This window comes from Ascaphus truei, chromosome 6 (genome assembly GCF_040206685.1).
Source record: "Ascaphus truei isolate aAscTru1 chromosome 6, aAscTru1.hap1, whole genome shotgun sequence".
NCBI lineage: Eukaryota > Metazoa > Chordata > Amphibia > Anura > Ascaphidae > Ascaphus > Ascaphus truei.
Genome location: NC_134488.1, coordinates 63,593,645 through 63,612,574, shown reverse-complemented (window position 1 = coordinate 63,612,574; position 18,930 = coordinate 63,593,645). Strand labels below are relative to the sequence as shown.

Genomic DNA, 18,930 nt, shown 5'->3' with positions numbered 1-18,930 from the left:
CATGTTCAATACAAATTAGACTGGGAATTAATGGGGGGCTATACATAAAATGTCACAGTCCCCATGCTCCTAACACGTGTTTAAAGTGTCACGGCAGTCCTGCTACCTTTTTATATGCAATCCTACACTTGCACTCCATTTTTCAATGAAAGGGTATTTTTCCTTCTCTGCTTTTAAAACATAAATAAATAAAAACCATTTGAAAATGAGGTCCATGGGGAGCATTTTCCCCTGCTCAGAGAATGTCAACCACTGGTGTAACCCATATAACACTATGATGTTGCTACCATTCAACAAAGAAGAAGCTGGAGTAGAGGAGACAGGTAATGGAAGTTAGGGGAACGTAGGGCAGCATTTCTATAAAGCATTGAACAGTGTCTTAGAAACAGCTCGATCTAAAGGTCTGGGGAGGTGGGGTGGGAAGGGGGGGCTCACGGGTTGACCATAAAATGCACAATTATACATTTCTAATCAGGGTGGATCCTACAGTTAGGATGGGAATTCATCAATAGTCTGTCTTTTCCTCAATCCTTCAAAGCAGCGCGGGCCTGAATGCAGGGAAGCAGCATGTAGTGGCATGAGTCAGTGAAGAGATGTGTGTGATAAAGGAAGAAAGGAGCGGGGGAAGATCAAAGTAAAAAGGGAGACAGGAAAAGAAGAGAGAAAAGATCTAACAGACTTTCGGGGAGAGAGGAATACACACAGGAGCAGCATGCTGAAATATCAGGGATGATCATACACAGAGATAACTGAATTGAACAAGTAGCGGATAAAATTAACCCCTTTGCTGGCAGAAGGGTCAGCAACGGTGAAAACAGCAGCAAGTCCCAATTACAGAATATCTTTATAAATACACACTAAATGATTCCCACCATTTAAACACAAGTCCTTGTGTTAGCATTGAAAGCATACAGATACATTCCATCTATAGTCATTCTGTCTGTGCTTTGCAACGTCACTCAAGCCTATAGCTTCTCTCTCTAGACCGGCAGATATGCGAGTTCCATGTTGTCACAAACCAGTACAGTTGGGTGTTACCAGCAAACATCAAAGACATTAAGTGCCAACAACTCAAAGGTGAAGCCTTGAGCACAGGCCACGTAACTGTGTCATCATAATAAAACATTTGGAAATGTGAGACCTCAAAGAATCATATATACTGTAGGAATAAAATTGGGATTGTATGAGAAACACAGTGGGGCCCAATGTACTAACATTTCTCTCTACATTTTATTGTGCATCAACATTTCTGCGCTAAAAAGTAATATGAACCTTCAAAAAGATGTGTGTCGTATGTATGAAGACTTCAAAAGTCAAAGTTCAAAATAATTTGTTACATATTGAGTGCTTGATTGATGCAATTCAAGTTTAAACAGAATTGTGTATTTTTTTAATGTATAACTAGTATTGGTAAACATTAGTTAATAGTGTAACATTATTTATAATATCCATATTTCAAAAATAGTAACTACTGTATATAATGTAACCTCTGTGCTGTGTCAAATATATTTCTGGGTTGATACACACCAACTTAATTCTGCACTAATGCTATTAAGGGTCTTTTTATTGTTTACACCACGTTTAACTTGGTGGTCGATTTTGACGCACTTTTAATTGATTTTGTGGCGCACAGAAATATTATTCTTGAGTACATACCCTTGACATCTGCACAGCAAATGCTATTTATATATGCGTCAAAACAATTGGAAAAGTCATTTTCAACGCAGCTGGAGGAATTTGAGGTTAATACATAGGTGCAGACAAGTGCAATTAAAATTGAGTTTGACATGCCCCAATTTTGTGCCAAAGAAAGCAGTTTTGCATCGCTTAGTACACAGATCCCAAAATTTCATCCTGCACATATACAGATAGGAGGAAAAGTAGAAAGAAAAAGAATGAGAGGGAAGGAGGAAGAGCGAAAAAGATTTGAAAGAGAGAGGGGTGGGGGTGGAACAGAAAAAAAACAGACAAAATGAGAGAGGGAGAAAGAAGGAGAGAATGTGAGAGAAGGCGAGAGAGAGAGAGAGAGAGAGAGAGAGAGAGAGAGAGAGAGAGAGAGAAAAGGCGAGAGAGAGAGAGAAGACGAGAGAGAGAAGGCGAGAGAGAGAGAAGGCGAGAGAGAGAGAAGGCGAGAGAGAGTGAAGGAGAGAGAGAGAGAAAGCGAGAGAGAAAGCGAGAGAGAAAGCGAGAGAGAGAGAGTGAAGGAGAGAGAGAGAGAAAGCGAGAGAGAAAGCGAGAGAGAGAGAAGGCGAGAGAGAGACAGAGAGAGATAAAGGAAAACGAAAGATGAGACAAGGAGAACTGTCCAAGAGAACAGCACATGGTTACATGTAATGTAGACAGACAACCGAGCATTGGTGGTAAAAAGACTGTTGCAGGAGTACGAGCGCAGTGTGCAGCTGGATGCGAGAGGCACTTACAAGAGTTGGGCTTGAGGATGCCGCTGCCGAGGGCTGGGACCGGAGGGGTGGACAAGGAAAAGACGGAGATGCAGTCGTCATCCTGGGAGCATCCAGCTTGGATGGCACGGAGGTAGCTGTGACTACGCATTCGGAAACAGCCGGGGAGATCCAGGGCTTCCATTGCGTGAGACTCCACCTCGCTGAACACCGATTCACACAACTGGTGATTGAGTGCCCCTTTTATCTGTTTAGGGGGGATACAGGGAGTCAATAGAGGATCCATCGCAACAGTCCTGTCCCTATGATGCCAACAATATTGCAAGGGTATTTACCTCCAGCCTTAATGGTAGGGTGTCCCACACATTTTTACAAACCTTCCCTTTCTATATCAATTATATATATATACAAAAATTATATACACGCTGTATATTCAACCCTTTGTACTGTGCTGAAGATATATATATATATATATATATATATATATATATATATATATATATATATAAAAAGAGGTTTGAACCCGCATCCACAGGACATACAAATAAAGGTAACCTATAGAAACTGACAAATCATATACACATCAAAAATGTCAGCGGTGCTACTGGGCAAATGAAAATTTGTAAGAACAAGAAAAGAAACCCAAATTGTTGCACTCTGGTTTACCATCAATCAATTATATTATTATATATATTTATAAATATATATATAATATTAAATAAAATATTACAAGAGACTTAACTGGCATTTTATTTTATGAATATTTCTTTAAAAAAAAAAAAAAAAAACCTACTTTATTTATTTGTATTTAAATATATATTTATTTTATATTCCGCCATAATTCAAAACTAGAACCAAAATCACGACCCAAAATTTCAAGTGAACATCTCTCTCATGCTGTGTGACCTGGAGTTTGCTGGGAGGTACGATCATAAGGAAAATATAAGCAAAGCACATGGCAGAATCTCACCAATGGGAAAGTGAGTTAATAATGCATGCTGTAGGCAAACACAGAGTTTCCATGGTCTGCAGAAGTGACTATATAAGACACAATGAGTCCTAATCTAAAAACTTCGATAACTAACCCATCAAGGTTTTTGAGCACTTCCCAAACAATTTGGTAAGGTTGCTATTCAGAAGGCTTCGATGACCTGCCAAACTTATTTGGGAAGTGCTCCTTCCCGAGCGGTAGCGCCGCAGCCCAAACACACTGAGCGGGAGCTGAAAAACAGCTAAAACACGCATTTTTTCTAAAATCATGCTATGCTAGTAGCTCCAATGAGATCATCGGAGCTCTGAACAAGCGAGCTTATCACAGATCTCATCTCGCCAATGGGATTTGCGAGTAGGACTTACAATTAATTTTTGCGAGTAGGACTTACAATTAGTTTTTATTTTTATTGCATCGGATTGAAGCTGGGAGTCTGTGGTGCTGATACACATTAATACCAGCTCCGGAGACCACCTGCTTCAATCCAATGCAATAAAAACACATTTACACACAGCTTCATTATATTCGCGGCTAACCGCTAAGGCAATGAAGGGGTTAAATACTATTGCCCATTTTTTTAGTGGGTACTACTGTTAAGGAAATAAAGGGGTTAACTCTGCCCGCTACCCACCCGGTAGGCATAAACACCCACCACGGGCTAAATACCACCTTCACCCACTTCTGCTACCCACAATAAACATTAAAACACAAAACTAAACAATAGACCCGTTGATTGCCAATGTGGTTACCTATGCCCTCAATGGGAGCAAAGATAACCCCAATGGCAATGAATAAGCACCCCCTCTACCCCCAACAACCCCACCCACGCCCCCGCAACACATACAGTACAGTAATGGGCAACATTACTATTATCCAGATCTGTAAAACATTATCTGTAAAACATTATCCAGCCAGCATAAAGTAAATAAAAGTTCTATGTACCTCTGCCAGGATGAAGGCCATCCTCAACATGTCCATGTCCTCCATGGGCACAATAAAAAAAAAAAACTAATGGTCACTAACTCCTTAGTCACCTTAGCGGTTAGTAACCGCTATAGTAATTAAGGGGTTAACCCCCCCTCCCCTGCTACCCACCCGGAAGGCCTAACCACCCTCCCTGGAGCAACTACCCCCATCCTCTACACATTGATTGGCACAGTGGTAAACCATGCCCATATAATATGGGCATGATTTGCCACTGTGGCAGTCAATGGGCAACATAAAAAAATAAGCACCAAATAGACACAACAATTAAATCAAACCAAGCGCCAAAACTACACAACAATTAAATAAAAACAAGCCCCAAAAATAATAACAAGAACCAAAAATACAAAACATAATTAAACATGCATTGCCTGTCACTGTATTTATCTATAGCCCGAAAGGGGCATAGATAAACACATTGGCAGTCAATGGGCAACCTAAAAAAAAAAATACACAATTAAATAAAATACAATCAATGTTTTTCTTACCATTGATATCTTCACCTCCTACGCGAGCACCAACTCTTGACCATCAACGCAATGCTCCTCAAACAGCCGATGCGAAGAAATCTGTGATCAAATCTTGATTTAAGAGATGTCTCCCTGTTGAGTTCTTTATTCTTTTCTTCTGTCTTCTTTACTTGTAATCCAATGGGCGGATGTTGTAACGTTGACTTCTTAAGCTCAAATGAGACGGGACAGGCCATATATAAGGCCTGTGACGTCACATTTGAGTGCCAAATGGTACACCCCCAATCCGATTGGCTGGTGTACCATGTGACAAGGTTTTTTTTTTGTTTTTTTTACGGATGTGATGTCATCTTATGTATATCACATCCTTAAAAATGGCTGCCATCACATGGTACTACAACCAATCGGATTGTGAGATATACCATGAGGCATCACATGGTACACCCACAATCCGATTGGTTGAAGTACCATGTGACAGCTTCCATTATTTTTAAAGGATGTGGCATCATCTTTAAGGGTTGATGTCACATCCTTTTTTTTTTTTAAATGGCTGCCATCACATGGTACTTCAACCAATCGGATTGTGAGATATACCACGTGGAACACCCCCAATCCGACTAATTGAAGTTCCATGTGATGGCAGCCATTTTTTTTTAAAGGATGTGACATCATCCCTTTAAAATGTCACATCCTTTTTAAAAATTGAAACTGTCCATTAAAAAATGGAAAACTGATACTTCAACCAATCGGATTGGGGGCTTACCATGTGATGCCTCACTTGGTATATCTCACAATCTGATTGGTTGTAGTACCATGTGATGGCAGCCATTTATTTTAAGGATGCGACGTACCTCCGTTTAAGATGACGTCACATCCTTTAAAAAAAAAAAAAAAAAAGAACACTGTCACATGGTACACCAGCCAATCGGATTGGGGGTGTACAATTTGACACTCAAATGTGACGTCACATTCCTTTTATAAGACCTGTCCCGTCTCATTTGAGCTTAAGAAGCCGACGAGACAACATCCGCCCATTGGATTACAAGTAAAGAAGAAGAAAAGAATGAAGAAAGAAGAACTCACTGGGGAGATGTCTCTTTAACCAAGATTTGATCACAGACTTATTTGCATCGGCTGATTGAAGAGCATTCCGTTGAGGGTCAAGAGTTGATGCTCGCATAGGACGGGGTGAAGACATCAATGGTAAGAAAAACATTCATTGTTTTTTATATAATTGTGTTTTTTTAGGTTGCCCATTTACTGCCAATGTGTTTATCTAGGCCCCTTTGGGGCTATAGATACATATAGTGTGAGGCAATGCATTTTTTGGCAAATGCTTGTTTTTATTTAATTGTTGTTTTGTATTTTTGGTTCTTGTTTTTATTTAATTGTTTTGTATTTTTAGAGCTTGTTTTTATTTAATTGTTGTGTAGTTTTGGTGCTTGGTTTATTTAATTGCTGTGTAGTTTTGGTGCTTGGTTTATTTAATTGTTTTGTCGTTTTGGTGCTTGGTTTAATTGTTGCGTCGTTTTGGTGCTTGGTTTGATTTAATTTTGTATTTTTGGTGCTTGGTTTGATTTAATTGTTGTGTCTTTTTGGTGTTTTTTTTTAGGTTGCCCATTGACTGTCATAGTGGAAAATTATGCCCGGTGAACACCTATGCCAAACAATGGTTAGAGGGTGGGGGTAGTTGCCCCTAGGAGGGTAATTAGGTGTCCCTGGTGGGTAGCGGGGGAGGGGGTTTAACCCCAATTACAATAGCGTTACTAACCGCTAAGGTGATTAAGGGGTTAGTGGCCATTAGTTTGTTTTTTGATTGTACTGTTGCTGCCCACGGAGGACATGGATGCGGAGGACGGTGATGAGGATGGCCTTATTCCTGGCAGGGGTAAGTAGAATTTTTATTTACTTTAGGCTGGCTGATGTTTTAGTTTTAATGTGCAAATGCGTTATTATCCAGATCTGGATAATAGTAATTTTGCTCATTATTATACTGAATGTGTTGAGGGGGGGGGTTGTTAAAAGTAGAGGAGGTGGGTAGTAGGGTTGTTGTATTTTAATGTTTCTCGTGGGTAGAGGGATTGGGTAAAGGGGGTAGTTGCCCCAAGGGTGGGTGGTTAGGCCTCTCGGGTGGGTTGCAGGCATGGTTAACCCCGTCATTACCATAGCAGTTACCACCCGCAGTCTTCCAGGCAGGCCTATCCACCCACCCTGGGGCAACTACCCCCTTCATCCACCCCCTGTACTCCCAACAAACCGGGTACTCAGGTTTAACCCATTCATTGAATTAGCAGCTACCCGCCAAGGCAGGCTACGCAAAGTTTTCTCCCTGTGCCCCCCCTCCCCCTCTCTCCCCCCTCCCCCCACTATGCTCTCCTCTCCTGCTAGCGCCCCTCCCCCCCCACCTGCTCGGCTCCGGCACCAAAGATGTCACGCGGTCATGTAATGTCACGTTGCCACGGCAACGCGACATCATGTAATCCCGCAACGCATTTGCCGCCGGGTTGCCATGGCGATGTGTCACCCAACAACAAGGTAAGGATATTTACAGAGGCCTCGCACAGTCCCCCGGCATTTAATTTAAATGCTTTCGGGGGAAGTGCGGGGCCTCTGTAACCCCCGCGCCCCCCCCGAACATCTCACGCCCCTTTGTGCACCCCTGCGCTAAGGTAATGAAGCTGTTTTTATTTACTTTTTAATACTAGTGCACGGGAGCAGGGTTCTCCGGAGCTATACCGCATTGATTTCAGCCCCGGGAACTCCCTGCTTCCAGAGTTACAGGCCCCAGTATGGGGGGCCGGTAACCCCCTGCAATGTTTAAATCTACCGCGTCCCGTGACCGGGACATTTAAACGCATTGGAGATACTGGCACCCCATACCGGGGCCTGTAACTCGGAAAGCAAGGGGTCCCCGGGGCTGAAAACAATGCGGTACTGCTCTGGCATCAATGCGGTACTGCTCTGGCATCAATGCGGTACTGCTCTGGCATCAATGCGGTACTGCTCTGGCATCAATGCGGTACTGCTCTGGCATCAATGCGGTACTGCTCTGGCATCAATGCGGTACTGCTCTGGCATCAATGCGGTACTGCTCTGGCATCAATGCGGTACTGCTCCAGCTCCTGTACACTAGTATTAAAATGTAAATAAAAACACTGCGATCACCTGTAAGAGCTGTGTAAGAGAGATGCAGCTCTCACTGTGCAGCTCTTACAGACTGCGGCCAGATCGCACGGGGGAGAACTTTCACAAAGGCTGAGATAACATCGCTGCTGTCCCGAGCGGTATTGGCATTTTCCTACCTCACGGTTTGAGACTTGTGGAGATGGTTTCAGATTCTTTCTGAATGCTGTGATAACACAAAGGACAAACCGTTCGGTGGGAACATGCCAAACCAACGAGATGGCAGCAAAGTTATGAAACCTGGTAGAATAGGCCACAATGTTTCTTTACAGCCCAGAAGTTGAGCGCAACATCCATGTGGAGTTATAGGGAGCAGTTATAGGAGCAGTTAGGGGTGGAGTTATAGGGAACTGTTCTAGGAGCAGTCAGGGGAGGAGTTATAGGGAGCGGTTACAGGAGCAGTTAGGGGTTGAGTTATAGGGAGCGGTTATAGGAGCAGTAAGGGGAGAAGTTACAGGGAGCGGTTAAAGGAGCAGTTAGGGGTGGAGTTATAGGGAGTGGTTATAGGAGCAGTTAGGGGAGAAGTTACAGGGAGCGGTTATATGAGCAGTTAAGGGTGGAGTTATAGGGAGCGGTAACAGAAGCAGTTAGGGGTGCAGTTATAGGAGCAGTTAGGGTAGGAGTTATTGGGAGCGGTTATAGGAGCAGTTAGAGGAGGAGTTACAGGGAGCGGTTATAAGAGCAGTTACAGGGAGCGGTTATAAGAGCAGTTACAGGGAGCGGTTATAGGAGCAATTAGGGGAGCAGTTATAGGAGCAGTTAGGGGTGGAGTTATAGGGAACTGTTCTAGGAGCAGTCAGGGGAGGAGTTATAGGGAGTGGTTATAGGAGCAGTTAGGGGTGTACTTATAGGGAGCGGTTATAAGAGCAGTAAGGGGAGGAGTTACAGTGAGCGGTTATAGGAGCAGTTACGGTGTAATTATAGGGAGCGGTTATAGGATCAGTTAGGAGAGGAGTTACATGGTGCGGTTTATGATGCGTTAGGGGAGGAGTTACAGGGAGCGGTTATATGATCAGTTAGGGGAGGAGTTAGAGAGCAGTTATAGGAGTTGTTAGAGGAGTTACAGGGAGTGGTTATAAGAGCCATTAGGGGAGGAGTTAGAGGGAGCGATAAGATCCGTTAGGGGAGGAGTTATAGGAGCAGTTAGGGGAGGAGTTACAGGGAGCGATGACAAGATCCGTTAGGGGAGGAGTTATAGGGAGTGAATATAGAATCAGTTAGGGGAGAAGTTAAAGGAAGAGGTTATGGGAGCAGTGAGGGGAGGAGTTGTAGGAGCAGTTAGTAGGGGAATTATAGATAGTGGTTACAGAGCTATTATGGGAGGAGTTATAGGCAGAGGATATACTGTAGGACAAATTAAGCAGGAGTGATAAGGAGCGGTTATTGGAGCAGTTAGGGAATGAGTTATACAGAGCAGGTATAGGAGCAGTTAAGGTAGAAAAGAGCGGATATAGAAGCAGTTGGGGGAGAACTAATAGGGAGTGGGTATAGGTTCAGTTAGGAGGGAGTTATAGGGATAGATTATAGGAGTCAGGGGAGGACTCATATGGAGTGGTTATATGAGCAAAATGGCATTACATAAGCAGCGGTGCGCAAAATGGGGGCACGAGATTTGTCTGGGGGGGCGCAGGTGATTGCAGAGGTCTCGCGCTCCTCCCCAATGTATTTAAAGGAAATGCTGGGGATCACGTGAGGCCTCTGCAACAGTAACAGTTACCGGAATCCAGACGTGTCTCCATGGCAACGCGGCGTAATTTGACGCCGCAGGGTGATGTGACGTGACGTCACCAGCGTCAAATTATGCCACAGGTCACGTGACATCACGCGACCCCGGAGCATCATTTGACGCAGCTGGCAGGTTGGAGAGGGGGTGCGAGACCGGGGGAAGCCTGGCAGGAGGGGCGCAGCTTCAACTGTTTGCGCTCCCTTGATATAAGGATCATGTGATCTGAATTTAGGGTTATGTGGTCTTGAAATTGACTTTTAATGCTTGGCAAAATGTAAACATTTTGTGGGGGGAAAAAGGCAAATCTTGCCTGGTTCATGAATTGTAAAAGAGATTTATGTTTCAAAGTGATCATTCAACTCCTGCTCTGTTTACAACCCATACATATATAGGGGTTAGAAAGATAATGTAGTTGTGTGTAGGACAGCCAGGCTTCTGCAAAAGCATAGAGTTCAAAGAGAACTTGGGTGGACATGCATTTCACCAGCATTCCATCTACCGGCATGCCATCTACCGGCATGCCATCTACCGGCATGCCATCTACCGGCATGCCATCTACCGGCATGCCATCTACCGGCATGCCATCTACCGGCATTCCATCTACCGGCATGCCATCTACCGGCATTCCATCTACCGGCATGCCATCTACCGGCATGCCATCTACTGGCATTCCATCTACTGCAGGCATCACTCCCATGGGTAAACATGCAGTTCCAAGGCTTACCTGACCCGCAGTGATGGAGAGACCATAGCCATGTCCCCTGGGATGGATTTTGGGTGGAGTGCAGCAGCTGGGACAGTTACAGATACATGAGTCAGAATATCTCTTACATGGAAACCTAGTGAAGAGCGAGGAGAAGATGGAGCTAACAAAGGCAGCCAGGGGCACTGAGGAAGAAAACAGCAACATTGTGTTCATCTATTCATCATCAAGAAGAACTCAGTAATGTGAGAACTGCTGGTCCTCAACTACACAAACAAAAAAATACGGTCTTCATGTCCCGATCCCTGATGAAGGGGATTTATTGTGTCATCAAAAACTGCTAAAACATGAGGCAACATAAATATATACATATATATATATATATATATATATATATATATATATATATATACACATACACACATACTGTCAATCGACCAGTCTATTTACATACATAGGGAGAAATGTATTAATACATATAGATGATAGATAGATCTATCTACAGATATTGATCTATATGTATAAATAAATATATATCTATACAAGATGTAGATTGACCGATAGACAGACAAGAGTATGCACACAGGGAGAGATTTATTTATATCTAACAATCTATGTTTACCATGCACACACATATAGAAAGACAGATATAGATGGACAGATAGACAGACATGTACATAGTTAGATATAAATAGATAAATCTATATCTATATCAATCAAGCACACAGATATACTGTAGATATATAGATAGTTAGGATAATTACTGTGCTGAAATGTAAATAAATTATCATTTAGGGAGATGTGCATGGCATAGCAATAACCTTGTTATACATGTAGATTAAGGGAATATCAGCGCGTATGTCCATGCAAATGTAACAGTATGCCTTATGTTTTCAGCAGTATTTATGTGTGCTTTGTTTTTGTATATATATATATATATATATCATCACACAGGTATGCACCAGATGAAGGAACACAGCACCGTGCAGGTAGGTAGTTGTCACGGGAGACCAGGTTATTTACACATTTTTACCAGGATCATTCATTGAGCAAAACAAGGTAATGAAATAAATTGAAGTTTATTCGCACAAATTCGCTTACACGCAATGATACACAAAATACAGACTAAAAGACACACTTACTTTGGGACTGGGGTTGAAAACTAGACTTTCCTTGGTGCAGGGAACTCAGTAGATGAGTTTTACCCTGACCGGGACTTAACCCAGAATTCCCTGAAACTCAAATCGGCATAAAGTTCCACACGCCACCGATCCCTTCTCTACTGAGAACTCGGACTTTCTTGACCGTGAGTTACTCCAAATCCTCTGGAACTCAAATCGGCATAAAATCCCAGCCGCGTCCACTACATTCGATTTTGAGAACTTGGGCGCAAAAGTCGGGACTTAGACTCTGGCAGGCAGGCTTCTCAGGCTTGAAATTGAAGCCGGTTGCTCTGCTATTCGCGCAAGAGCAACTTTGATAAGCCCGCCCGCACTGTTACTACCGGAGAACTACAATCTGATTGGCTCACAGATTCTTACAGTATTCTTGGCTCACAGATTCTTACAGTATTCTGAGTTTCATTCACAAAACTCAGTAGCCAATCAACGCATGGGAAAACTTCCAAGCAACCAACCAAGCAAACAATCAGAGCCAAGTCAGCTAGAAAAGTCGGGTCAGCGGGAAATCTGAAATAGCCAAGGGACATGCGCAATTTTGCCACCTTCGTCCCTGGCTATCTCAATGCCACCTGCTGGGACAGGTCTGGCAGAGCAAGTGGCAGCCCGGATAACTGCCATTGATCTCCAGACCTGGTACTTCGCCTTTCCCCGCTGACCAAATGCTATTCTCACCTCTGGCATCCTCTGATTGCTTTGAACTCCAATGTCCAGCAGACCTACCGGTGCCTATGGGTTAGCTCAGGCAGCCTGTTTGAACATCGGTTCAAAATGTAAAAGCCCATTACATTACATTATTAAAGTATATTTTAATACATTAAGGTATAGTTTAATATACTACTTTAATATACTTTTGAGTCTCGGGGAACAGGGGACAGAAAGAGAATAAGGTTGTAGTTTTATTTCTATCTGCCTTATTCCCTACACACTATCTTTTGGACTCAAACTGGTCTCTCCGAGTCTCCCCTCAACCTTATATACGGTTGGGGCAGCCACAATCCCTATATTGGTTGTGGGTCACCTTGGCACTAGCTGGGGTATCCCCACTAACCTAGGGATTCCCTCAGCTAAAGGGATACCTATTCATCCCTGTGCTTCATTCTCCTTTCTGGGCTGTGCTGAAGCAGGGTACCCTGGTGGTGAGTCGCGCTTGCGTTTTCAAGGGGAGATATTGCCGGGACATTGTGCCTACATATATCCGAGAATCAGGCAGGATTCCCAGGTACATTTACATGGGAACCAACAACTCTGGACCCCAACCTCCAAGGCACATTCTGTTAACGGATCCTCCGCAAAACCCCCCTTGAAACTCATACCCTAGCAATCCCTGCCTGCTGGCATGCCGGGAAAGGGAAAAACACGAAAAATACTTTTATGACCGGCAATACATTTAAAAGATACAATATTACTGGGCTCAAGAGCTAACTCTCTTGGACCCTTATACACAAATCAGGGGTAACCAAAACAACCTTAACCTTTATTTGAGAGCCTAGTTACCCCCTACCGTCATAGTAGTATCAAAATCAGTGTATTAGTGTCCACATAATCCAACGTTTCGATCCCTGCCTTCATCAGGGCTCCTTACGGGGACTGAAACGTTGGATTATGTGGCCCTAATACAATGTTTTTGATACTACGTACCTGCATGGAGCTGTATTCCTTTGTTTGGTGCATACCTGTGACGTTTGTCCTGGATACGTGCCTGGGTGATGTATTTGTTTAACACTACAGTTGATACACGCACATGCCAAATTACACCAGTTATACTTATTAATGAGTGCCTACTCTCTGCATATCAAGCTGACGTTTTTAACTGAACAAGTTGTGTGTAGTTTGCACCAATATTTCCAGCAATTCCTGTTGCTTTGCCATCCTTTGTATGAAACATGCCAAGCACATTTCTTACATATACAGCAGATACTAAAGGACATACACTTGTATTATTCAATGCATAGGGACTTCACTTGATAGATAGACCTCTTTGCTTATTGCAAGGTCGAGCAAGAGATCATTTTGTATCACTAACGCGTTCCTTTATGAAACTTGACAGATTTGTAGTTATTTCAGATACAAAAGACATTGAAGGAGAGATGGCGACAGAAGAAGGGATGGATAGAGAGGAGAGATGGAGGGAGAGGAGAGAGAGCAGAGATGGAGGGAGGAGAGATGGAGGGAGGGAGAGAGTAAGGGTGGGAGAGATGGAGGGAGGGAGAGGAGAGATGGAGGGAATTAAGGAGGGAGAGAGAGCAGAGATGGAGGGAGGAGATATGGAGAGAAGGAGAGAGGAGAAATGGAGGGAGAGAATGAGAGATGGAGGGAGAGAATGTGGGGGGACGATAGGGGGAGAGAATAAGGAAGGGTGAGAGATGGAGGGAGGGAGAGGGAGATGGAGGGAGGGAGAGAGAGGAGAGATGGAGGGAGAGAAGGAGAGAGAGAGAGAGCGCGAGCGAGAAAGAAGAACATTCAGAGGTAGAAAATGAAGAAATAGTGCAGCTGGTAAAAGAAGAAAGAGAGAGCGGAGGAGTGAAAAAGAGAGATTAGATGCACAAATTCAATAAATTCAGAGGGACCGAGAGGAAAAGAGAGATATTGAGGCCCAGATTTACTAAACAAACTTAGCCAACAGAATTTAAAGTTCACTTAATTTAGTAATTAATGGTCTAAATTCAGAAAGAACAAGATCAACTAGAAAGACACAAAGGGATTATATTTTAAGCATGTTGTTGATAATAATTGTAAGGCCAAGACCCTTATTCAATATGTTGTGATGGTGGAGAAGAGATCACTTACAGTGTATTCAAATGAATGGGACTCAAATCTTCTCCAGCGCAGGGAAGCAGTTTCACTGCATACTGAACATGGCGCCTGGGAGAGGCATTTTGATCATGTGTCTTAGTGTTAATGTATCAAGTTTCTGTTGCTGCTACAATGTTTTGTGCATCTGATTTAGGTTTGGGAAGTGTTAACAAGGAGGATTAGAAAGGAGCTGTATGTTACAGCTGGCGGGATGTATCAAACTCCGCGTCTCTGTGTGACATGATTTCACTTCTCTGTACGTTACAAACATCAGCCACATCTGAAGTGGTGAAACTACGATCTCTTTGGCCAATGTAAGGATATTGATTAACAATATATTGATAGATCTTTAACTATGTACATAATGATGTTATACATCATAACAGACTTTGGTACAGTATGTGTCAAATTACTTGATACATTGACCCATATGTATAACTGAATATAAGAAATTGGCCAAAGAGTTCATAGTTTCACCACTTCAGATGGAGAGAGAGAGAGAGAGAGAGAGAGAGAGAGAGAGAGAGAGAGAGAGAGAGAGAGAGAGAGAGAGAGAGAGAGGAGAGAGGAGAGAGAGAGAGAGAGAGAGAGAGAGAGAGAGAGAGAGAGAGAGAGAGAGAGAGAGAGAGACAAGGGGAAGAGAGAGAGAGAGAGAGAGAGAGAGACAAGGGGGAAGAGAGAGAGAGAGACAGGGAAAAGAGGAGAGGTAGGGGGAAGAGGGAGAGGGAGATGGAGAGTGAGAGGGATAGAGGGAGGGAGGGAGAGATGGAGATGAGAGGCATGAGGGAGAGAGTTGGGGAGAAGAGAAAGAGTGGGAAAGAGAGAGAGAGACAGTTGGGGTGGGGGAGGTAGAGAGAGGAAGAGGGGAGAGAGAGAAGTGATTGTACGTTACAAACATCAGCCACATCTGAAGTGGTGAAACTACGATCTCTTTGGCCAATGTAAGGATATTGATTAACAATATATTGATAGATCTTTAACTATGTACATAATGATGTTATACATCATAACAGACTTTGGTACAGTATGTGTCAAATTACTTGATACATTGACCCATATGTATAACTGAATATAAGAAATTGGCCCAAAGAGTTCATAGTTTCACCACTTCAGATGGAGAGAGAGAGAGAGAGAGAGAGAGAGAGAGAGAGAGAGAGAGAGAGAGAGAGAGAGAGAGAGAGAGAGAGAGAGGAGAGAGAGAGAGAGAGAGAGAGAGGAGAGAGAGAGAGAGAGAGAGAGAGGAGAGAGAGAGAGAGAGAGAGAGAATGTAGTATGTGTGTGAGATGCAGGGCACTCCTGAACCTCTGGGACAGCAAGTACAGTAGGATGAGGTCAGGTGAGCTGCTGCACACAGTAAATACATGAAATATATCAAACATAGGCCTATATCCACAAAAGGGTGCTAAGCGTTAGCACACCTTTACTCCCAGTCATATGAATGGGAGCCGAGACGCGCTGAAGCTTCGCACCTTTTTTTGGATCTGGGCTATTGAAAGCAGGCTCTTCAGAATTTCTTAGTGATGTGTTTTATTTTTTCAATATTTTAGCTCCTGATGGAGGCTTTGACATTTTTGACACACATATATACATACACACACAAACACACAGTATACAGCAATACAATATATGTTAATATCCCTCATCAGATCTTAAATGACACCAAAACAGATTGAGGGTGTGTTGAAGAATAAAATATCCACCACTGCTACATTCTTCCAGCAAACTCATACGTTGACTAGCACTCTTTGTATCCTTTCGCAGTGAAAGGGTTAAGTGGAGCTATGGCTTAGCGGTGTTTAGTAAACCTTGGCCATAAAGAGAGTGAAAGAGAAGCAAAACAGGAAAGGATGGAGGGCTCTGGGAGACATACAGAATGAAAGGAAAGGGGACAGTATTTATATAGAGTTGTATACTTCATTCTGGGATGGTCAACGCTTGAAGATCTTCGGTACCCATCCCGCCGTGTGGCAGCCTTGGGTGACATTTTGGTGCTGGTGTCGGAGTCCCCACTGTCATCATCCCCCCATGGCTTTGATGTAGCTGCCACTCCTCATTTCTCCTGCAGGGTATCTCCCCCTCTTTGCCTGGTGCTGGGTAAGCCCCCCACTCATCTAGCGGTACCTGGACCCACAGAGAGAGGGTACAGTTACAATAGTAGAGAAGTGGTTACGCAGGTGAGTGCTTTCGCCTTGGTTACTTCCCACCTAATTTTGGAAGGAGCACAACATAATTTTCGAAAACTGCAGAGGTGGGAGCTCTGTGTGCGAAAGTAGTTGAACGTTGTCAACATTGGAATGAATGCATAAGAGCCAGACAGCAACTTGGGAATCACTGCACTATAAAAGGCCACACCCTGAGTATTGGCCTGTGCAGGGGAGTGATCCCACTAAAATCCATGGGTACATGGAACTGTGCCGGATTGAACGTTGTCATTGTGCGGGTACCCCCAGTAATGCTCACTAGCACAAATGCAACATGAACATGTGTACCTGTGTTATATGCAGTGTTCGACAAACCTATACATTTGCACGCCCCGGGCGAGTGGATTTAACATTGTGGCTCCTATTGGCCCAAGCAGCACACGTGTGGTACTAGGTGGCGAGTAGATTTTTTTTGTTCGGCGAGTAGATTTTTTGGTGATTTGTCAACCACTGGTTATATGTATATGTGTACGTGTACAGAAGTACATGTGTATACATTTAAGTTAATGGATATACAGGTATATGTCTAAGTATATGTGTACGTGAGTGTATATATGTGTACATGTGTATGTAAGTGGATGTCTTTGTATGTGCATAGGTGAGTAAATGTTAAACATATGTGGTATAGGACTATGTATGTGTCTATATGTGTATGTAAGTGGATGTATTCGTATGTGCATACTGTATGTGAGTCAATGTAAACTGTATATGTGTATGTGACTATATGTATATGTATTCGTATGTGTGTATAGGTGTGCGAGTATGTTTATGTATATACAGTATGTGTACGCAAGTATACGTTTCTGTGTGTGTATGTGTGAGTACATGTATACAGTAGGTGTAAGTGAGCCTATGTATACCGTATGTGAGTGCATAATTATGTGTGTATATGTGTACGTGAGTGTATAAGTACGTTTGTACGCGTATGTGAGAATATGTATGTGTAGGTATACATGTGTATATGTGCAATAATGTGTGCATTTATGTGTATATGTGAATATGCAGAAGTGTAACTACATGCAGACACCTGTGTGAATGTGTTAATGTGGTATTATTTACAGGATGTGATACTGTACCTTTTATTAGACCAACATGAATATAATTATTGGATGTTTTCAAATATATATATATATATATATAAATAAACATCCAATAATTATATTCATGTCGGTCTAATAAAAAGGTATTGGTATCTAATAAAAGGTAAATGGTATGACAATGTCCAGGGAGGGGATAACCAAATCTTGGCCAAAGGTCCTCAAAAACGTCCACCAAACACTTGGGGGTCTTCAAACTGACTATTGCTGGGTGAGCATTACAATCACTTTGAAGACCCCCAAGTGTTTGGTGGACGTTTTCAAGGACCTTCAGAGATCAGATGCATTTTTAAGAACCCCAACCCTATTTAATAGTGCGTCTGAGATTAGATGCATTGTAAGGAACCCTAACCCTCTCTAATAGCACATCTGAGATCAGATGCATTGTAAGGAACCCCAACCCTCTCTAATACCGTGTCTGAGATCAGATGCATTGTACTTCTGTATTTGGTACAATTTTCAAATGACCTGCAAATTGCAACGAAACCTTTACCCACTGATATATATATATATACACGCACATACACACACACACACATACATAGTGCATGATCTTTGAGGACTGCAGAAAGTAATTTCCTCATGTGTACATGTAAATACAAGCACCTCTTAACCTCATCGATAGCAGAGGAAGGGTTAATGAGCTAATTTCCCAGACGCAAGCCATATCCCTCTCTGACATGAATTGCGATGGGTGAATTATTTTAATCTGGAAAACGAGCAATACAAATCCATATTCACGGGTAGCTCGGGAATGTAGCATGCAGAAGGGCTGCTCCCGTGTATGTGCTGCCTCTGTACGACTTACTCACATATGCCTTTCTTCATCAGAATAAAGCACTTAACGCTGCAAGGAGATGAGCATACAGTATTTATTAAACTGTCAGAGAGGTTAGACAGAAAATCGTTTAACTGCTTCAGTGTTAAACGTGTTAAGTTCATACAAGTTTTAAATTAGTCACAGCATACTGTACATGCATATGTGTATGCGTATGTGAATGCATATATGTATGTGTGCATGTATTTGTGTGTGTGCAGGTATACTGTATATGCGTGTATGTGTGCAATTATATGTATGTGTGTGTGTGTGTGTGTATATATATATATATATATATATATATATATATATACACACACACACAAACACACTACCCGCTAAGGTAAATAAAGGGTTACTGTACAGTAGGTGGTGGTTTAATGGT

At 42.8% G+C, this 18,930-nt stretch overlaps 1 protein-coding gene across 1 annotated transcript in view; it reads right to left on the bottom strand.

Moving 5' to 3' along the window:
* The window catches only part of DLGAP3 (DLG associated protein 3), an 84,389-nt gene that overhangs the window by 38,062 nt on the left and 27,397 nt on the right, over positions 1 to 18,930 (bottom strand). The window contains 5 exon segments of the mRNA XM_075604601.1: positions 2,421 to 2,646; positions 10,478 to 10,544; positions 16,344 to 16,453; positions 16,455 to 16,484; positions 16,486 to 16,551. Coding sequence (XP_075460716.1) covers positions 2,421 to 2,646; positions 10,478 to 10,544; positions 16,344 to 16,453; positions 16,455 to 16,484; positions 16,486 to 16,551 — 499 coding nt within the window.